This window comes from Acanthaster planci, linkage group LG02, assembly GCF_054643075.1.
Source record: "Acanthaster planci isolate LZ-2023a linkage group LG02, COTS_SCS, whole genome shotgun sequence".
Classification (NCBI taxonomy): domain Eukaryota; kingdom Metazoa; phylum Echinodermata; class Asteroidea; order Valvatida; family Acanthasteridae; genus Acanthaster; species Acanthaster planci.
In genome coordinates this window covers 284,363-306,279 of record NC_141778.1, presented here as the reverse complement: position 1 = coordinate 306,279, position 21,917 = coordinate 284,363, and the positions used below count along the sequence as shown (strand labels likewise).

The following is a 21,917-nucleotide window of genomic DNA, read 5'->3' as shown; positions in this document are numbered from 1 at the left end:
AAATGAACACTTCCGACCAACATGACTCTTTTAAATCGATGAGGGGGTGCTTCTGTTCGAGACGGATTGGTTGTTGCAAAGTCATTGGTCTTTTTTGAGTCACATGACCGAATCTTCTGAGTTGCATGCACTGCTGGTGAGTTATTCTAGGCAGCACGAACACAACACATTCCATGGGTGTTACGACGGTCGCTAAGCCAATATTGAATAATTATATTTCAGCACACAGTTTGAGCTCATTATGTCAGCTTTATAACAAAATTACATGTACAGTGTACTTGTCTTTGAACGTAATCTGACAACCGATATGTGACATTTCGTATGGAGTAATACTTTTTTTCCAATTCTGATGCGTGCATTATTATATTTACTGATTAACTTGGCCGAAATATTTTTGAGCATCCTGCATGTTGACTTAGAAATGAAAGAAAAAGGATATGAGGATTAACTCCATCGTAATGATAATAAGAAAACTTTATGAAACACATGAAAAAGCAGGTATATGTAATTTATATGGGCACCGATCTGGTTTCGAAATCCAAAAATCAACAATATCTTAAATGTTGACCTTTCCCTGACCCAGACACATATACCAACATTTTAAAAGCCTGGTAATATCAAACTCAAGCCCTCATGAGGATAGACTGTCTGTCAATTTCAATGGAAGGAAAGTAAAAATTTCCCAAACACCTGAAGAGTTTACATTACCTATAGGTATGCGCTTTCCAATTAACTGAAAAAATTAATAAGCTTCGCTCATTCAACCCTAGTGTTTTATTCAATGTTGCAATACATCACGCTATGCTACAGAGATCTAACAGCCACAACTGCTACGTCTTCATCAATTTCTGTTATGAGAAACATCAATGACAAATGACTCAACAATCCTCACATGGCCTTTCTTGAGGATTTTCGTATGGATAGTAAAGCTGTTGATTTTTCTTGATCTAAAAAAAAAACCCAAAAATAAAAATGGATGCCAAATATATGGATGCCTGTGCACATACACTGAACGTTTGCAGCACATTCAAAGCAGAACAAACAGAAGCAAATATAAGCTCCGTAATCCGTACAAGAATTATTTCCACAATTGAAACAATTTTTGAATGATGATTGTGTGACATTTCCAGGATTTATAAACAATTTCATAGTTTTCCATAATAAAAAATGTCAAATTACATTATTATGATTTTGTACAATTCAGTCAATAAGAATATTAGATAAAAGTGCATACATGTACATCAAATTCATAATTCTTCTATATTGAAAGGAAATTTTTACTTCTTCAAAGTGGACAAAAAAGAATGCTTTCAGCAAGGAACTTTGTAGGCGGATTACTGCAGAAACCTTGCAGGATGATCACTGCAGAAAGATGACTATTAGTCTAGTTTAGCCATCTCAAAATCATAATCTGTGTAACCACCTGTAGCAAATGGAAACAGAAAATGAGAACTTCATCATCTACATGCATATAGCGTACACATATCAATTGGATAATTTTGTGATTTAATTCTATATTTAGTATTAAGGTATCAGAGAGTGTCAGCAACATGTTAATTTTAACTTGTAAGTTCACCCTGATACTGATGTATGTATTCATAGCACTGTATGCTTAGTGCTGTAAGAGAGCTCATGTAAACCATGGGACTCGAACCCACAACCTGCTGCTTAGTAACTAGTGCACATACACTGTACATGTATTTTAACCACTCAACCACCAAACTTGAAAACGTCAACTGGCTGGTCTAAGTCAGATGTTGCAGTGAGTATACCAGGCAAGTACATATTTGGCAATAGCATGTAGTACCCACTGCTACCATCTGACTCAGACCACCCGAAAGTAGTCAAGTGGTTGAGACATCTGCACTAGTAAGCAGGAGGTCATGGGTTCAAGTCCCACCCAAGTAAACTTGTGATTTTATTTTAGAGAAGGCCAAACAGAAAGCAGCATGAGAAGTTCAATAACTATCTGGAGTTCTCCGGTAAAGTGAGGGCACTTGTTACATGTACTTTTCTTTTTTCCCTTCTGTGTTTACTTAGTACTAATATCTTTAACAGTATGCTAAGTTTTCGCATAAAGAAAGGATTGATGTAAGTACATTATGTACTGTAAGGTTTTTTTAATTTAAAAATCTGATTTGTTTTGATCAGATTATTTTCAAATCTCAATCAATTTTGAAAGCCAGTTGGGAATGGGAAAAAGTTAGTCTTTTGTTACTTATCTACTGCAGAGGAAGCAAATTCAGCTGTATGGGTGTCATTTTTTCTATATTTCCTTTGTTAGAAAATTTAAGAATTTGGGATTTAAATGAAGATATATAAATAAAGCACTTTGATTAAAATCACACACTAAGCACTGACGATAATCCCCTTCAATGTTGCCTACACCCCGGTGAATTACATGTAGTAACCCACATGTTTACATGCATACACTTGTACCAAGTTCCTTTAGAACTGTAAAGTGTCAGGTTTTAAATCAGGCTATTGTTCATACGTATTTTAACCAAAAAAAAACCTTGTTTTAATGTTAACTAAAAGCAGTCTCATTACAATAGGTTTGTTTGTGATCCAGCTCCTTTTTGATTAGGTAAGTAGGGACTAGGGAGTCAGGCTTGTTTGAATGTTTTGTTTAAAACTCATTTTATAAAGACTATTTTGTTACTGCTTTTGACTTTACTGCATAAGGACCAACATTTTCTAATCCAAATAAATTCCTTACACAGATTAAAGACAGATGTACATGTCCATGTCACAGCACACTGATAATTGACCATGTTCAACTCAGATGTAGACACTCAGCATCAAGTGACATTAAATAAAGATTATGAGTCATTTAACTTATGCACTGAATCCAAAAACTGATTTAAAAAACAAGTCACTTGAATGGGAAAAAATTCTGCCGACCAAGCTTGTGCATGCTGTGTGTAACACAAGCACCCATACTTCGTTTAAGGTACTGTAGGGTTCACTGATTTTACAATTTGAAATGTGAAAAACCTGGAAAAATGGCCAATTAGTTTTACAAAATGCAAAAAAAAATACAACATTTAGTCCTTTTCCAAAATAAAATTAATTGAAATACATCAGTGATAAAAAAATTGTTTGATTTGATTTTGTGATTTCCAACAAGGTGATTAAAATTGGTAAATCCTGGTTTGACACACAAGACACTGTTTCAGGATGCCATCTGTTCATTCTCAAGTGACCAACCTGACCAGCAGCCGATTTCAAGAAAATGGTTCATTTAATTGCGTAAGTTGCGCAACAAACTATGAGAAATTTTGTAAAACATATGCACCGCGAAGTCTGCAATTTGTGTTACAAATTATAGCATTACTTATGTAATCATTTTTAGGTGGTGTACATGTACATGTAAGTTGCGCTAAACACAGTGAAAATGATGTATTTGACTAACTCACTGCGTTAAGTTTAAGGCTTATCGCTGCTGACCTTAACAAAAATGTACAACTTTGTTTCCAGAGCTGTAGTCGGGTCCTGGATGCGAGAGTCAAAGTCCGAGTCCATGCCATCTGAGTCCGAGTCCAAGACCAAGTCCTAACTTTCAGTGTTCAAGTTCAAGTCGAGTTCTTGTGTCCGAGGGCAAGTCCGAGTCCTTTTATGAATCTCTAATTGGGGGCCTAGTGTTCTCACAGACACTGACACACAAGAAATACCCTAACACATCGTGAAATATAACTTGAACATTTGAATTAGCACAAGGGGTTCAAGTTTATTTGACAACTGGGACAATATATTGTATTGGACATCAATTTTCTTTTGTAGTGGAATACACTCAATAGCAAACTGTGTAGTGTGCACTTAATCTTGGAGAATAAACGTTTTCATCCTCGGTTATTTTTAAGTGCAAATAATGAAAATGTTAAAGTCCCCAATTCAACTCCTCTGTGGAAAAAGTTTGTAACAAGAATGTCAAAGTGCAAATTTCATAAGTTTCAAGCTAAAAAATATTCCTTGCATCAAAGAGACCATTAAATTTCCGGCAGTTACACTCCTTCTGATTGGTAACTTAATCATTCAGGACAATGTCAACATGATTGATCACGGACACTGCATGCAAAACACGTATTGCAAGCCAGCCAACAATCTGTACATGTGCTGCAGGAGGATCCTAAAGCTATGGTTAGGTCTAGGCCTTTGTACATTGCAAATGTACAAGGGCACACTGACAAATGCCGTAGTCACTAGCAATGGTTTTGGAAGCCCATTTTGGTTTGTGACATGGCTAGGCAGTGCACATGTGTATGTCTCAATCTCATACTGTATCTTCATACATTTTTTTACGTTTCCATTTAAATTCTCACATTTTTTTTCAGAAGACAGATCCAACAATACTTGGGTGTAGAAACTGAGAAAGTCATATCCCAGTTTGAAGTTTAAGATTAATCATGTTATGCCAAAAATCACCGTAGTGAAGTTGCCAGTTCAGCATAACAGTCTTGCTAGTCTTGTTCCACAGTTCTGACCTATCTTTGCTGCCCGAAGGATGTTGATAGTGCATGGCGAGAACCAGTCTATGTTTGTGAACCAGCTGCATGGGCACTGTATGCTGCTTTTTCACCTGCACACCCGTACTTGTACATATTTATGTATGTCTGCACAGTGCAGTTTTAGGTTACCTGTGGAACTCGTTCATACTGTGCTCATGCACAGGTGTTTGCGTTAGTATTGCAGCATGACTAAATTCAGAACCGTCTCCCAGTCTTCATTAAAAAGAAATTGCAGTGAACTTAAAATTAGAGGGGCTGGTACATGTATGAAGCTCTTTAGAAATAGATACTTACGCCAAAAGACTTTAGAGACCTTCTCACCCACAAGATAGATGACAAGAAGAGCAAGAGCAGACACTACAATAAAGCCAATGAAGGCTGTCCCATGTAAGACTTTGAGAAAAGGGTAGACCCAGATGTCTGCAACAAATCCTAGCCACAAAATCCTGCAAAATGAAAAGCAAAATACTAGCAACAATAATGACATCTACTGATGACATTTACAGGTACATGTACTTAAAATGTCTTACACATTGCACTGAAATGTTCATGCATTAAAATATTCAAATGATATTTACATACAGAAGGTGTGTATGCAGAGCCAATGATTTTCTGTTTCAAAAATAGGTATTTTCCATTTCGCCAAATCCCAAATTTCGCTTCAGAATTTCAAATTCCATTTTATACCTTTGTAAGCATGAAATACGAGAGCAAGTTTTAAACTATGCATGGAAACCATTTGCCCGACCACATCACCCCCCAAAAAAAGAAAGGAAACAAAAATAACAACAATATTGTTTGGAAATACTCTGCAATGTTTCCAACTTTTTTTATAATTTCTGGAGTGAAAAATAAAAAAAAAACTCCAGACAATAAATACAGCATACCCCAAACCCTTGATTTCCCACCAGCGCGCAATCGCCAAAAACTTGCTACGATTAATTTAATCAACGGACAATTCATGTGACACTCCTCGTGTATGAAATCAGAACATACATGTACAATGTACACGTACAGTGAAGTCACAGAGCAGGTCTTGCACGTAACAGTCACTGATCACAATATGGGAATGTTGGACATCGACCGGCCATTTTATTTGGCAGTAGTGCGACAAAAATTCAGAAAGTTAACACTGAAGCTGAGCCTTATAACGTATATTTGGGACTGAAAACTTCACCCTTTATTGAACACTTCCCAGGGCCCATTCTGCTATGGTACACCAAGCTTACTAGGTTTCCTTTAATTCAAGAAATGTGTAATAAGTCTACCGTTTTGCTGTTGCGGTTTCATCGTTTCGCCATGTGGTACTAGCCTTGTCTCAATGAGTCCATGCAGATATAAAGACTAAATGCCCCACGAGTGCAACAGTCATATGTGAGTAAAAACTTGTTTGCACCTTGATTTCATTGCTGGTATGGTGCACGCGTGAGCGGCCAATGTGTGTATGCACAATGTACCGTGATGCACTGGGCTGTCTGCTGCAGGTAGGACAGGTAGGACTACGCTACAATTACTTGGCTAAGAACTCACCATGACACACTATAGGTACATGTAGGACAAGGCTAAAATGACTAGGTTAAGAACTCACCTTGACAGGTAGGGAAAGGCTACAATAACCAAGCTAAGAATTCATCATGACAGGTAGGACCAGGCTACAATGACTAGGCTAAGAACTCACCATGACACAGGTAGGACAAGGCTAAAATGACTAGGCTAAGAACTCACCATGACAGGTAGGGTAAGGCTACAATGACTACGCTAAGAACTCACCATGACAGATAGGACAAGGCTACAATGACTAGGCCAAGTATTCCACTGAACTTGGAGGGATACCGGTGCCTGACAAGGAACATATCCAACAGTAGAATTGGAACAACTGTTGTGTGCTGCATATGTGAAAGCAATTGAATAGTGAAAATTTATAAATACATGAACTGTATACTGACTGATGGTGTCATGCAACCACAGTATATACACAAACCTCTAGCCGTGTTCCCATGGGACTTTTTCTTCAGCAGGTACATGTACATGTATGTGGAAACACTGCAGCATTCATTCATGTCAATCTAACGCACATTTTTTTACTGTAATGGAATGTTTATTCACTGTTTTAGGCCTCATAACACCAGCTGATTACATTTACATTGCCGCATTACATTTTCTATTGTAAGATTTATCGATAAACTTATGTCCTTTGTCTCAACCTCCTGAACCTTCTTGTATGTATAGCACCCTCTTTACTTAGATGTTATAAAGTCTAGTTCCACTTTCACCAATGGCTAGTTTAATGTTATGCAGTAAAGGTACTTTACTATCATAATTTCCATGTGACAAATTGCGCATTGAAGAGAATTTTTCAGAGCTTGATGGAGAATTTCCTCCATTTTTGTCATCAATAGTTAGAGTATGGATTTGCAGATTATTAGAGATAATGACATTGATCTAGAGACTGCATATTTCTTGCTTCTAACTGAGTGAGACCAAAGATTCCAGTAATTTTATCAAACTGGACGCGCAACAGTGTGAGTTGAGATTTGTTTTCTTTGTTATTGCCAGATTGATCGATTTACATTCAATCCACACTTGCATTTTAGACTTCATATTAGAATAGTTGCTCTACATGATATGCATTCAGCATGTAAACTCTTGTTTAATGTATTTACTCTGTTATTATGATTAGGGTGGTTTACATTTGAAGGTTCTTAGTGTTACATTGTACTCATTACTGCATCATATGGTTTGAATTTTTGGAAACGTTCTAAAGTTCGTGTGACACAGGCTCATCTTCGCAGCTACATGTATGTACAAGACATGAAAAAAGCGACAAAATCTGAGCAGAAAAATGACAATATCAGACAAATTTGACTAAATCTGCCACATGTAAGATGAGCCGGTACAGGAAAAGCCCTGTACACAATGTGTGTGCAGTTGTGCTCAAAATAATTAAATGCTTTGGAAAATAACATCCTTTTCTGAATTCTCCATTTGTAAAAGCTATAACATGTATGTTGGTGCATTTACTTCCACTACATCTTTTGTCTGTTAGTTGCAATACATAAACCCACATGTATGTTGGCTAATCTTCATTTGCATAATAATAAATACGGACTGGGTTTCTTTCTTGCTCCTGGTTAAAATTGGTCATACCCAGGTTTACATAGTCCAAAGTCTCTTCTTAATAGTCAATAGCCTGACTTACATGTATGTTCTTGATGATTGCCTTAAGACGGTTCCTACAAGTGTTCACAAGCTTTCTGCATGTCTCCTGTGGGATATTGGCACACTCTTCCTTGACAAAAGCCTCCAGCTGGGTCAGGTTGGATGGTTCCCTGGCCATCACTCTGGTCTTCAGCTGCCTCCACAGATTTTCAGATTGGATTTAGTCAGGACTTTGACTTAACCATTCCAGTACATGGACACCATTGTCCTTGAACCACTGCTTTACTACCTTGACGGTGTGCTTACATGTATTAGGGTCATTTTCCTGCTGGTACGTTCAATCAGGTTCAAGCTGGAGTTTCTCAGCAGATGCTTCCACATTTTTATCTAGGATCATGATATAATTCTCCTTTTTCATTCTTAATGAGGTTCCTGGTGCCACTAGCAAAGAAGCAACCCCATAGCATTATGTTGCCACAACCATGCTTTGCAGTTGGGACTGTGTTTTTCGGCTTGTACACTCCTCCTTGCTCCCCCCAGACGTAGGCAATATCCATGTGGCCAAATAACTCCATCTTTGTCTCATCAGACCGCAGGACTGATGTTCAAAAGGTAGGATCTTGGTTCAGATCTTGCAAATGCCAGACTAGCTTCCTGATGTTTCTTCCTGAGTAATGGCGTCTTCCTGGGCCTGCGTCCGCGGAAACCTCCTTTGTGCAATACTTGCTGGGTGGTTGCCCGTGACACCTTCGTCCCTGCCTTGTCAAGGGTATCAATTGGGGCCTTGGTGGTGATCCATGGGTGGTTGTTAGCCTCCCGGCAGATTTTTCTGGCAAGTCTGGGAGATACTTTGCACTTCCTGCCATGCCCATTGAGGTTTTTCACTGTGTTTGAACCTCTTATGCTTCTTAACCCTAACCCTCCTCAATCCTTGACCTGTTGGAGGATTGAGGAGGGTTAGGGTTAATGATACTCTGAACAGTTGGAACAGGGACCTCATATTGCTTGGAAATTGCCTTGTAGCCTTTGCTTTCTTTATGGGTATTCACGATACGCTGGCGTACATCCTCAGTGAGTTCCGTCTTCTTGGCCATGGTGACAAGTCACTGAGAATAATCTGAAAACTTTTCTTCTTTTTATACTCTTTGGGGCATTTCATCAGAATCTTGAACACAAAGTCATCAAAAGAAGGTATTTACAGGTTTTCCTATTGGAACATCTTGAAATAGCTTCATGCCAAAGATTCTTGCAGTCATAGTAGGTAAAAATAAGCAATATGAATGAAAGGAGCCAAAAAGAAACCTGGACCATATCTACACGTATTACAGAGTATTTCATGTATGCAACTGAAGTTCAGCCATAACGCATGTGCGTTTGTGTATTGCAACAGACAAAAGATATAGTGGAAGTACCAACGTAATAGTTTTTACAAATGAAGAATTTAGAAAAGTATGTTATTTTCCAAAGGGTATGAATAATTTTGAGCACAACAATATACATGTAGCTTTATCCGGGCACGCTTCACTGTGTGCACAGTATGCTGCTACAATGTATGCGCAGAGTTGGAGACTGGGAATGATACAACCAGTTTTGCGTGCCCACTATCGATCTCTGTGTAGCAGTAGTCTGGTTCGTAGGTTTAGGGTGGCCGTGGTCAATCTACTGTATATTGTGCGGAAACTGTTCCCATTGAACTTTTTTGTGCCCCTGCTAACTTACCGTGGCTGCGTGGAAATCTTCCGCGACCCTTTTCAGCCTGTTAGTTTTACATCATGATTGCGGTAACTTGACAGGGATGTTAGTTTATCATGTGTTCCCATTGGATTTAATTTTGTAATTCTACAGGAAAGTCGCAGTAAGACTAAGTTAACCAAAAGAGTCCAGTGGGAACACGGCTTACATGTATGTTTATTCAGTACAGTAGTTTTTTGCAAAGTAACAACATGAATGGAAACTATTTCAACCTAACAAAAAGGGTACAGTTCTTTGTCAGTTTGTAGAGGTATCATCATAAAAGGTTGAAACCCCACAATTAAAACGATAGTAAAACAATACTGAGAAAAAGGATCATCTGAAATGTTATAATTCATGTACATGTACTACAAGTAGTGCTTACCATGACATGATTTAGCCAAGCAGGGAAAAAGTCATCCAATACTTTGGGAAATATAAGCTCTCGGTCCACTGCCCAAATAAGCCAAAACACTGTTACGACAAGCTGAAGGATGAAATAGGAAGCAATTACCAGAAATATTACACTATCACTGTAACCATGGAGCTATTAAACACAAGGAGTTAGAACAAAGCCCCTACAGATCGTAATCCGATTAACTGCTCTGGTCTGCTCCACAGGCAAGGCGCGGTTACCAGCCCCAGTGTTGAAGACACTTAGACATTCTTTGATCACACAATGATCGCCACCGCCAGGTAACTGGTAACCCACATAATTTCTGTGTTTCACTGCGGCATACTGAAGTAAATAAAAGGTCGAAATGATGCACAAAGAAGATGCCTAGTTCTCTTCTGTAGTCCTCAGGAGTTAGTGAGTGAACCCCACAGATGGGCTAGAAAATTCTGAATCGGCTGTGGTTATTTGGGAAAAATTCGGACGTTTTTAAAGTCAGTTATGACAATTTACAGTTCTGGCGAGAGAGAACAAATACCCCAAATATGAACTGCGATATTTATATCATAAGTCACAATCCTAGTGGTTCCTATGATTAAAAGAAGGTGGAAACACGCTGCAGAAATGCATTTAACAACGTGGCGAGGTTTCATGCCGAGACAGTAGTGGATAATGACAAAATTGACAACGCATCTCCCCGTGTTTTTGTGTGTCTTTTATTTTCCTCTGGACCAGCCACATGTACATTCTTTCAGTTTTCTTGTGCGTATTTTTTGAGAATTTGTATTAGTTAGTAATTCTGTTTACTATTAAGAGAGACGTTTTGGGAATGTAAAGACGTACATGTAACCAGACTCTCATTGTCATCGGAATATCAGAACAATCACTAAAATTAGTGAAATTTAAGTCTCAGATGACGGTGGTTTCTGTCTCAAGGCAGCCATGTTGAACATGAGGAAGTGTTACGGTCACGCATGCGCGGTACCCAAAATTCTTTGCGAATGCAGCTCTGACCATTCCATATAGCCCACAAGTGACGCGTAATTTGTTTTGCCCATGCAGCATGTGCAGTGCTTGTGGTGGCCATCACTGACCCCTTAGATCTCTATGTGCTTACTCCTTGTGTATAATAGCTCCATGCTGCAACCAACGTTTTACATATTTATAGAGAATTATTTTCTGATACTCCACTGATTGCAAAATCAAAACATAAATGTCATCAATTTGAAATGCTTTTAATGAAGAAGGTTCATACTGGTGCTTATTACAAGAAAGTGTTTGAATCGCTGGTAAGTTAAAGCGTACAAATGTACCTGCGATAAATTTTTTCTTGATACAATTTTCTGCAACTTCTTTCATGTATGAAAACAACTGCACATCCCTATTGGGTTAAACACACTGAAAAGTGCACTTTTGAGCCAGGTTAATTTTTGGATCATCCCACTGCTGGTGTGGGGGGGGGGAATCCAACCCTGTCCCATGCCCATTTTTTAAAAATTTGGTAAGACGATTTTTATCAGTACAAATGTGAAGACTGGACTCAATCCAACATACATGTACATGTATGGTTTTGGAATCATGATTACTTTTATTTGAAGTTCAAGGCTACACGCATGTCAGCCCGCATGCAATTGCGCACAGCAGTGGAGAAGTACACATTTTGGCTGACCTGTCTCAGAGAAATGGGTGCTGTGTAAGAACAGTTTGTTCGATATTTATGAAACTGGTGTCAAACTAACTTCAAGAGCTACATTGTTCGTGTACATGTACATGTAGTGAAGGCTCAGCTTGTGAAAAAATGCACTAGAGCAATACTGGGAAAAATGTTGAGGGAGGCAGATTTTACCCTGTTCCAGCTCTTTCAGGGTTAACTTGTTGACTGCTGACTACAAGTGTACAGTACTCGTAGTAACAGGTGTATGGTGTTCTGGATTCTGTCATTACGAGTATACTCACAGGAAATGAAATTATATAGTTATTGTAACGTAAATTGAGTATACACTGGCATCACCGAAGAACACGACAAATACGCTGCTGGCAGTGTAAGGACATGTACATCTGTAAACTGCTCATGTTCAACTAGACACCTGAAGTGGACTCTTCAGTCAATACGACAGAGGAATAGGCAGACAGGTCATTTGCATTCACATGAGAATGAAGACTGATTCGTGATGCACACAACTGGCCCCAGATGCTGCAAGGGAAGGAATCCACAAGAGAGGAACTCTGTTTCCTTCTCTCTTTCTTTGCCTGAATGGCAGCAGCCCCGTTGGCTTCAGAGGCCTCTGTGCTTTGTGTACACCGATGCCTTGGAAGGTATCTATTAAATATGTGCCCATGCATACAATCCTTGGCACATGGGAATGCCCTGTGGAAATCATTCGCGGCAGTCAACTGAGGGCACTGTTGCTGTGATGTCATCCAAGGAAGAAATACTGTACATGTATACGTACACACAAGTAGGTTTCTTATCTAGATTGTAAATCCAGAATTAGCTCATGAAAACATTTCTGAGAACGAGTTGCTTTCTTGCTTATTGCTTAAATACAAAATACATGATGAATCCCCAATGGAAACCAAATTTATTGCCAACAAAATCTGAAAAAATGCAGCACTTTTGTGCAAAAGCCACTATGACATTGACACTGATTGGATTTTTTTTTCTTGAGATGACATTAAAATTTTGCTCATGGATACACAGAAATCTCATCAGCATAAAACCCAAGAGGGCAGCCAAATACCCTTTAATAGATATCGCAGACAATGCAACACTGAAGAAGTTAACTGAGACACAGAAGTACATTTTGGAAAAATTACAAAACTTCTGTTGCTGCTACTCACAGTTCCAATGGGAAATGCTACTGCAGCAAGGAACCAATCTCTGAACGCAACAATCTTCCTGGTTAGTGGACTGTGAGCTCCAGAGCTAGTCACCAAATCACTAACACAGCATAAGAAGAAATACGTCAACTGGAAAACCTACATGTACAATAAAAAAGATAACAACACATGTACAAGTATGTTGATGATAGTTGGAGGCAGCAAACAAAACAATGTATGCTGTATGCCACCTAATGTACAGGTACATCTAGACGTTAAGAATTACATACATGTAAATACATGTATGTTGCAGGCATTTGGCTTTACATGTACTTACCAGTAGGATGTAAATGAAAAGTGATTTTCTACTAAATTGGAAGGACTCTCATAGCAACAGTTACTGTGTTATCTGTACCTCATGACTACATGTATGTTCAAAACTGAATGGGTTACCATGGTCACTGCAAATCTGAATGAAGCTGTGTGTCCAAGTCATGACCCTACTTGACCTTGCTATCATTATCACACGTCATACAAGCACATGTACATGTGAGTCCAGAGTGTGCTTTTCAATCACGGCTTCCTTTTGCTATGCATGACTGTTTTCTGTTGTTAGTTGCATGTACATGGGCAATGTACTCATAGCAAACGGTAGGTACATGAACATGTATCATCCGCTGGATGAGGCAATCGTCCATTACACATTAAAAGCATGGTGCTTTATGACGCTAGGCCCCAGTGCTAGTACTACAATTACATGATATGATTTCTACACTTCACTCACAATACACACGTTGTAGGCATACATACATCCTGCCTGTGCATGATAAAGTACATCACCAGATGAAGCCGGTGACTTGCTCAAACCATGGAATAATGGTTGATCCATTAAGGTGAGTTAATGGAGGAATGTGTTTGAACCTTGGTACGTACGTAGAATACATCCAACCACGGAGGAAAATATGATGCAACAGAAGCAGCAGTCACCAGCTAAGATCGTATACCACCGCATAGTGGCGCAAGATGGTGAACTTCACCATGAATACACGTAAAACGTTGTAATTGCATGGGCGCTATTTGAGCAAGCGATACGCCTGCGCAATGCACATTAATGCATGGGCGCAGGCGCCGCGGCAGGCACGTACACCTGGTGAGCCTGCGCCTACGCATTACTGTAAACTGCACAGGCGTATCGCTTGCTCAAATGGCGCCCATGATAAAATACACCTTTTGGGCAGAGTTATTCATCTTGCGCCCTCGGCATTATACGATCTTTGGTTACCAGGTACAATGCACCACAGGGGCTGGGCCTGTATAAGGCCATGCCTACATGTACACTGATGTAAACATGGTACATGTACATGTATGCATAAAGTATGGACCTGTCTGTGGTTCACTTAACCTGGTAGGCCTACATGTACATCATATGACTTAGGCTACAGACACTACATACGTTAGGTACATGACATTGCACGATCTTGGACACTGTGCATTGATTGCAGACATGTTGCGTGTTTCCAATTTTTTCGTGCATGCGCCGTAGTGTTTTTTAATTGCCAGGTACCAGTTAATCGGGGACCTAATTGAAACACACGGTTCTATATGTGGCACAGGAAAATCTGCCATTCATGATTCAATATGGTGTGGTTGTTTTTTGTGCAAAGTACCCAAGTGAACTTTTTGGGCGATCAAAAATATCAGTCAACAAATCAGCATATTTTCACCCAAACTCACAGTACAACACTCTTCTTAAACACACATGGAACTTTTGGTTTATATATTTTTCTGTACTTTGAAATTTGAAGGAATCCGAAGACTCGCACACTTTGAACTGTGATCCACATGCCGCAAAATGAGGTCATGCAATACGTTGGCACCAGCAGTTGATCAAACATGGTGTTTGACGCATGCTACCATGAGAATCATGACAGTTCAAAATTGCTCAAAAAGTTCTGTTGGCTGATCTTTTCAGCTGGAAAATGGTCACTGTTTTTATAGGTTTTCTTTAATTTTTATAGGGGCCAAAATTTTATTCCCAATTCCATTTTAAAAATAATCACACTTGAAATTTAACCTAGGGCTAAGCCTACATGTATAGGAAGTTGAATACTACATTTTATATACATTAAGTATACAATAGGCCTTGTACCAAATTCAAGTAGATAAAATAATTTTCATTTTTTGGGGTCAAATACCTACATACATGTAGGCAGGACCAAGACTACAGGAGGCCTACAACTTGATATATATATCAGTACATGATGATCCTACTAGGCCCCCTATGTGTACACATGGTGTAGGGGCCTCAGCCCACATCGTGCACTATAGGCCAAACTCACCATGTTCCACATCGTTAAAAATTTAGACATCCCATACCGATCTTTTCTGGGATTGGATACACCAATATTCTTAAGATAGTCATCTAATGCGGGATTCACTACGACATTGTTGTAAAATATTCCAAATGTATAGAGAGCAAGGCCCAGAAAACTGAAAATTGTCCTCAGCACGAGAGTGGCACCTGCGCTCGCCATGATTAACGATAGGCATATATATCGCTTCGACTTGCCTGAAATTTGACCCCCGATATGGGATGGCGCGCTTCTGAAACCCTTGGTCCTTGGATAGGAAAAATAACGCGCAAGATTTTAGAATTTGTAATATTTTTTGGTTCAGTTACTTCTTCAAAAATCCAACTCAGAAAAGGGGCTTTGGAAAATATTTGCTAGTATATTTCGGGGGACTCCAGCCCCCAACCTACTGTTTACTAGCGCGGACGTCTTAACCACTCGACCACCGAGCTTGCTGAAGTCAACTGGCCGGTCCGAGCATCTACCTCCATGGTCCGAGTCAGGAAAAGTAGCGGATACCTGTGACTTTTTTCGCAAGCTCTCAGGCAAGCACTGAGCATACAATGTTTATTGATATATACGTTGGGTAAGAGCAAAACCCGTCATATAGATTAACATCTCCCGAACGCAAAAAATACATCTTGAAAATAGTTCGTGGTATCCGCTGCTTTATATGACTCTGACAGGCCAATCGACCTCAGCAAGCTCGGTGGTCGAGTGGTTAAGACGTCAGCGCTAGTAAGCAGGAGGTCATGGGTTCGAGTCCCACCTGAGTGAGCTTATGACTTTTTTTCGCAAGCTCTCGGACAAGCACTGAGGACACAGTGTTAATTAAATATATACGTTGGGTAAGGGCAAAACCGTCATAATAAATAGGTAAATCTTTGGAACGTTTCACGTAAGCCGGGCAGTAAAAACAAACGATATCGCCAGACGTGAAAGGCTGTTAAGCAAATTTATTTTTACCCATTTCCGTGTAAATTTTCCTAAATATTACTTGAGGAAGACAAAGGTAAAATTCCAACATGAGTGTTTCAGTCAGGAAATATTCTTCCAAAAATTATCGAATGTGATAGGACGGCCCAACGTAAAATCCCCATAGGAGGACCGCGCGAGGGTTCCGGAAGCTCGCTGCGTGACCTTTTACTTTCAGGCTCTATTTTGATTTAAATCCGCTCGGAGCAAACTGTTATAGCACGTATGACACTTCTTGTCTTTTTTCATCTGATGTCAAACACGATTGCTGAAACAACTCGAATGGAAATACAGGACAAAATAATTTGGAACAAATTGAAAACAATCAATTTATCCAAATTTATAGTGTTCCATGTCTACTTATTTCCGCGCGTCGGGTTTTCAGTATCAATTGCTGTATCTGAGCCGTCGTTATCGAAATACTTATCTCGCCTATGTGTGCAGTATGACCATTCTGACCCGACCATAAGGTTTCCAAAATAACTTCAATTGAATTAATAATAAATCTATGGCTGGAAACACATCATTGCTCTGAGTGAAATATTGATGGCCTTTTCTACTCCGTGCGGGGCGAGTGATGTTCCAAAATTGAGGTATTAACTTTATCCATGTGTAGCTCGCTTGCCTCATGCACAGCTAGCAGCTGGCGGTCACTTGATTGAGCGCCCTCTATTAGCAAGTATCGGTGAGTGTACAGACGCCCGAAAATCTTCGGTCCGTTTGTGCTACTTGCTATCGCTAAAGCACGCAATTAATAATCTTTTGATTTAGTTCCATATTGGTCTGCCTGTCATATTATTATAATTTCAGTATAAACAAGGAAAGGAATAAGTTTTCACTAGGACAAAGGTGTCATTCAGATTCCCAAGCATAGAGAATCAAAATATTTTCAAACGGTAACTTACCGCACACCAGCTAGTGAGATACAAACACTTATAAACTGCCGATCCTCTGAAGAACTCGATAATTTTAAGATCCATGTATTTGCTCTTTATGAAAGCGGGACTAGTGACGGTGACATCGAATCTTATTTCGTAGAAATACAACAAGAATGCAAATAGATGAAATACATTCACCAATTGCACAACGATCTTGCCGTGTCTTGGAGTTGTCGGTACACAAACAAAGTGGGAGGTTTGTCTTGATCTCTTCATCGTTGATGTTCTGAATTCCAGCAGCAAGACAAAAATCACTCTATCATTTCCCGTCAGTGACACTAGTTCTGAGGACCCACTACGGAGTCTTTGGGGCAAACTATAATCATGTATGAAGGCTTTTAGACCTTATCCAAATACAAAGTGATGTCGTTACAGTCACGTTCAAACGATTCAAGATAAACCAACCTTCACAATCAACTACAAACAAACAAACGATTATAGTCAACCGACCTCCTTTTCAACTGGTTCCCTTCTGTACAATGATTTGGAAGTAATGGCTTGGTGAGAATAAAGTTTGGACTCTGCACAGGCGCAGGTGGAGCTCATGGTGGACACAGAATTGCTTGTCAGCAAGTTGCTGTAACGATTTAATTAAGCTGCAAAACATGACCTAAATCTTCACTTTGACTAAAAATAATAACCTAAAAAATAATCTTACCGCACACCATGCTGTAAGGTGCAAAGTCTTATATCTGAGTACTGATCCATCACTGAAGAAGGCGATTTTAGGGTTGATGTACTTGCTTTTGATGAATGCAGGGCTGGCCATTGCCACATCATAGCCAGCAGCGAATAATTCGAGCAAAAATACTGTGAAATGGTACAAACATTGCAGTGTGAAATGATGGGCTCGATAGCTGTTAAACTTGGCTTTTGCCATGATTCTGTTACCATGAAGGGAATGTCCAAAATTTGGATCCAACTGGGTTCCAGAGTTCCCCGTTGTTTTATACAGCTCTCATCGGCTCTGTAACTACCCTTTTAAGTTTATCAAATGCATAATTCTGGATTATAGGCTTATGGTGTTATTGCTGGAGCACAATGACTTGTTGCGTAATGGACGAAGGCATACGCTTAATCAAAGTACGTATCGCTATTTTTATCAGTACTGTTTTCTCGATGTAGATGCCGTTGACGAGAAACAAAAATACATTCAAAGTTAAAGTGTGAACTATATGTATCTAAAGATACTGACTAACTGAGGCTGAATTGAACAAGGGGACCTATACACGTAAGTATGGGAACCAATACTTACATTGGTTCGCCTATAATATACTCTAAGACCGGGATATTCGGTCACTGTTTCCAATAGTTTGGCATAGAAGGTGATCGATAATGGGAACCAGTGCTTGATCAATTTGATATTACGTGGTACGCATTGTCAACATCCCAATGGATTTGTTTTTACTCTAGAATTGTCAAGGCCTGGGATTTGGCAAGATGGACTATGTACTCATGACCTAAATGGCCAACAATGTACTGCCATGCGTGATAAAGATCTTATGGCATTTATTCATTAATCGGTCTCACATTAATTTCGAGCCTTAATGCATCTAATCCATGACAATAAAGGAAATGTTGCCTTCAAAATCATGTGCGTATCGTGAATTGCTCATTGAGGTTTAAATCTGTATATATTCCTTGAACGAGACTTTAAAAAATAATCGAAAATTCAAAGGGACAAATATTGAAACCAAGACACACGGAACAATTTAAACAATAAGCTCACGGAACTGGGCTTTAAAACAAAACACTGTGTACAAAACTAAACACAAATTTCGCAAAAAGAATGGCCCACACTGGAAAAGAAGTACGCCATCAAAGAAACGGACAGGTACAGACCTCGCAGCCAGAGGCAAGAATTAGATGATTGAGTGGTTAATCTTACCGCATTCCAAATCGTGATGCAGACAAACTTGTTTACTATATCGATCCACCAAAAAAGTCAATAAAATCAGAACTGAAATACATTTTCCTCATTAAACGCGGAGTAGATAGCCTACAAACTGCGAGTTCATACCCAAATACGAGCATGTAAAAAGGAATGTAAATGCATGCCATGCTTCATGCATTCCCGAGACGGTTGAGCCACTAGCTGCATTTTGCAGGGTCTTTTATAAGCCTCAAAAATTAACGTCATGCATGTGTAGTGTCACTGTCAGAAAATGCAGCTATAAAATAGAACGTATGTCATGTTTACTGATTAGTAATTACAACTATAATGAGTAACTAACTTAATAAGACCAAGCACGTGTAGGGTATATCGATGGCGAAACTATGTTACATTTACCATGTCCCAGTATGTTAGCGCCTGTGATTTGTGCAGTAGATACGAAGTCCCGAATTTCTTGACTGTTTCCGTGTGTATGAGTCTGCTCTTCATGAAGCGTGGTGTCGATACGTTGATGTCAAAGGCGAAGACTGAAACATAGAAGCAGACAATACCCAAGTGAATGGTTAACAAAATAAAAGGAGATGGCGCCATGATATCCCATAAGTTCCGTAATACATGGAGCGTTCAGTGTATGGGTATAAAGGACCCAACTCCAAATGCCGCGGGAGATATATGATGCAGTACAGTGGGACATACAGTGCAGACGCGTTACAATGCACACGTTGCCATGGCTGTCCGCTCATAAGTCCAAGCACTGTAACATTCAGCCATATTTTTATGGATGATGAATATAGCGTGAAACTTGGCATTTTGGGAGAGCGGAAAAATTCAAGATAAAACTTAAACGTTCCTTTCTTTTAAACATACAAAGGGGTGGGAGGAGAGGAACACAAATCGGGCGTATTTTAGCAGGTGAACTAAAATCTTCACCAATTATATTTCACTTAGATTGCATGAATACATGTATTATTTTCTGTGTGCGCTTTTATTAGTTTCGGATTATGAAGTGTGCTTCCATCAAGGAGTTATACAACCCCTTATTTTTTCTCACTAGCGACGAGGTACTTAACAAATCCCTAAACTACATGTGTCGGTGTATCAGGATTCTGCTCCATTCTCATGAGCTTTGGGTATTTTGGGTGTCGTTCTTGAAGCCCACAATTCTACTAACTTTATCACCATCTTGGAGACAAAGTTTGGCTTGTATAAAGTGACCAACAGAATCCGTGTAAAGTGAGTGTGCAACATATTCCTTCGAGTAACTTGAAAGGAAAACCACACGGTAAAGATGGCTGTGCTGTCAATCAAGACAAGTACATTCGTCCGCTCGTCACTCACCACCCGAACAGCTAGGGCGCCGGGAAGGGCTGGTGGCATTGCATTGTGATAGGCTATTTTATACACGACCGTTAGCGAAGCGTTTATTGGGTTTTATGATTAGCCAATGGCAATGCTTTGACACAGACGAAAGTTTCGGCCTATATATAAAAAACACGGCCTTGGTACAATCACATCTTCTCAATAAGTATCAGTGATCACGTGTCTTTCTCAGAAATGAGGAAGAAAAAGAAAAAGCATTGAAATGATTACCGTCACATTTAGCGAGCTCGCGCGCCTGCCAGAAACTTACCCACAATGCTCTGCACGTCGTTAGCTGTGACCCTGCGTGACATATTTCCTTCACTAAAATATGTGCAACGCCATCAGCCTTTCCCAGCGCCCTCTTCGAGCGCTGGGCAATGATCTCATTCCCATGGGTACGAACTTGCGGCGCACTAAGTTGGTTCCCGTAATGCCTTGCTTGATCTTAATCCCTGAGAGATTTTGATATGTATTGCTGGAGACATACTTTTTAAAATCTCTTTATTACAAAACTGTCCATATCTGCCGTCGTGTGTCACGCGTTGTCCGTCGTGCGCCCTCTGTCGTGCGTCGCCCGTCGTGCGTCGCCCGTGTTTTTTTGTCACGATTGCGCAGTGGTATCTTCTAATTTGACCCTTGATCGTTAACAGCCTGACTTTAGGTCTATAGCCTATGTAATATTTCTGTCTGTGCCTGCACGACATCCCACGGAACGGAATGTAAATAATAGATTATTTACAATGTTTGATTCCTTAATAGTTGTCATAAGAGACGAACTGATTCAACGTTATTTTGAGGGCGGGTATGCCTATGATGAAATCTGCTGTATACTCCAAATAAGACACGACTTTAGTTGCAGGTTGGCTCACAGAAGTCTTTTAAACAGTAACGTTACTTGTTAGCCCCATAAATAGTGCTGATGGGCTGGACAACCTGTTCTCATTGGTACATCTACCATGGCATACACACCCACAAAAACCGATACGTCATATTTTCTGAAACTTAAACCAAATGGTAATTGCCCCCTAAAAATACATTTAATAAACAGTTTGTTATCCACAGCACGTCTAGTATTTCTGGATTTCAAGGTGAAATTGAGAGGGCAAGATGGAATATCTGTATCGGTTGGCAGATTTCTTCCTGGAATTTGATGAAACCAAGTCGGCACATTTTTACAATATGTAAATTAGAATAACACTGTGGATAAGTTGGCCGGAATATTTTTGCTGAAAATGTTTTTCCCCAAAAAACACTTGGTTGAATTCTCAGAGAGGCGATATCTTCTGGTCAAAGGGCAGGGGTAGTCTCGCATTATTGGAATTAATTATGTGACTAGTATATGCTTTGCAGGTGGGATTTGTACTTGCCTTATTCGGAAAAGATCTTTATAAGTGAATGGAATCATCACATTGTCATTTGTTAACCCCCGGCTTTTGCAGGTCCTATGCAACCAATTTGATGGGCGACGCACGACGGAAAAATGGCATGTTTGGAACTGGTAAATGGCAGAATTGCGACACAACAAAAAGCAAAATGCGACGAATGACGGGCGACGGCAGATATGGAATTTCATACTTTCCTATGGGGAAAAGGTTTTATTTCCAGACAGTGAGAATTGTGAAAAGGACTAGTCTTCGCAGCTCGAGGACCCTTCTCCTGTTGAAATGTCAGGCTTCACTTCCCCTTGTAAAAAATCCCCCAGAACCAAAATTGTAACCCTTTTTTTGAAGACGAGTTTCCCCAGCATGTTGTGTTAAAAAATCACTCGCCGGCAGTCGACGTTTT

The 21,917-nt window shown here is 39.6% G+C and overlaps 1 protein-coding gene across 6 annotated transcripts; it reads right to left on the bottom strand.

Moving 5' to 3' along the window:
- Positions 1-229: 229 nt before the first annotated feature.
- Positions 230-20,458, bottom strand: LOC110987411 (androgen-induced gene 1 protein-like). Of its 6 annotated transcripts, none has more exons than XM_022250123.2 (7): positions 20,401-20,458; positions 19,167-19,297; positions 12,634-12,771; positions 9,784-9,885; positions 6,279-6,394; positions 4,803-4,954; positions 230-1,423 (listed from the first exon to the last, which is right to left on the bottom strand). In XM_022250123.2, exons 1-7 carry the CDS (start codon positions 20,441-20,443, stop codon positions 1,380-1,382), a joined length of 726 nt encoding a protein of 241 aa, XP_022105815.2. In that variant the 5' UTR covers positions 20,444-20,458; the 3' UTR covers positions 230-1,379. The 6 variants fall into 6 exon arrangements, with proteins under 6 accessions (XP_022105815.2, XP_086989565.1, XP_086989564.1 ...); XM_087133439.1 differs by lacking the exon at positions 20,401-20,458 and adding an exon at positions 17,535-17,686 and having other exon boundaries at positions 19,167-19,296; XM_087133438.1 differs by lacking the exon at positions 20,401-20,458 and having other exon boundaries at positions 19,167-19,440.
- Positions 20,459-21,917: the final 1,459 nt, after the last annotated feature.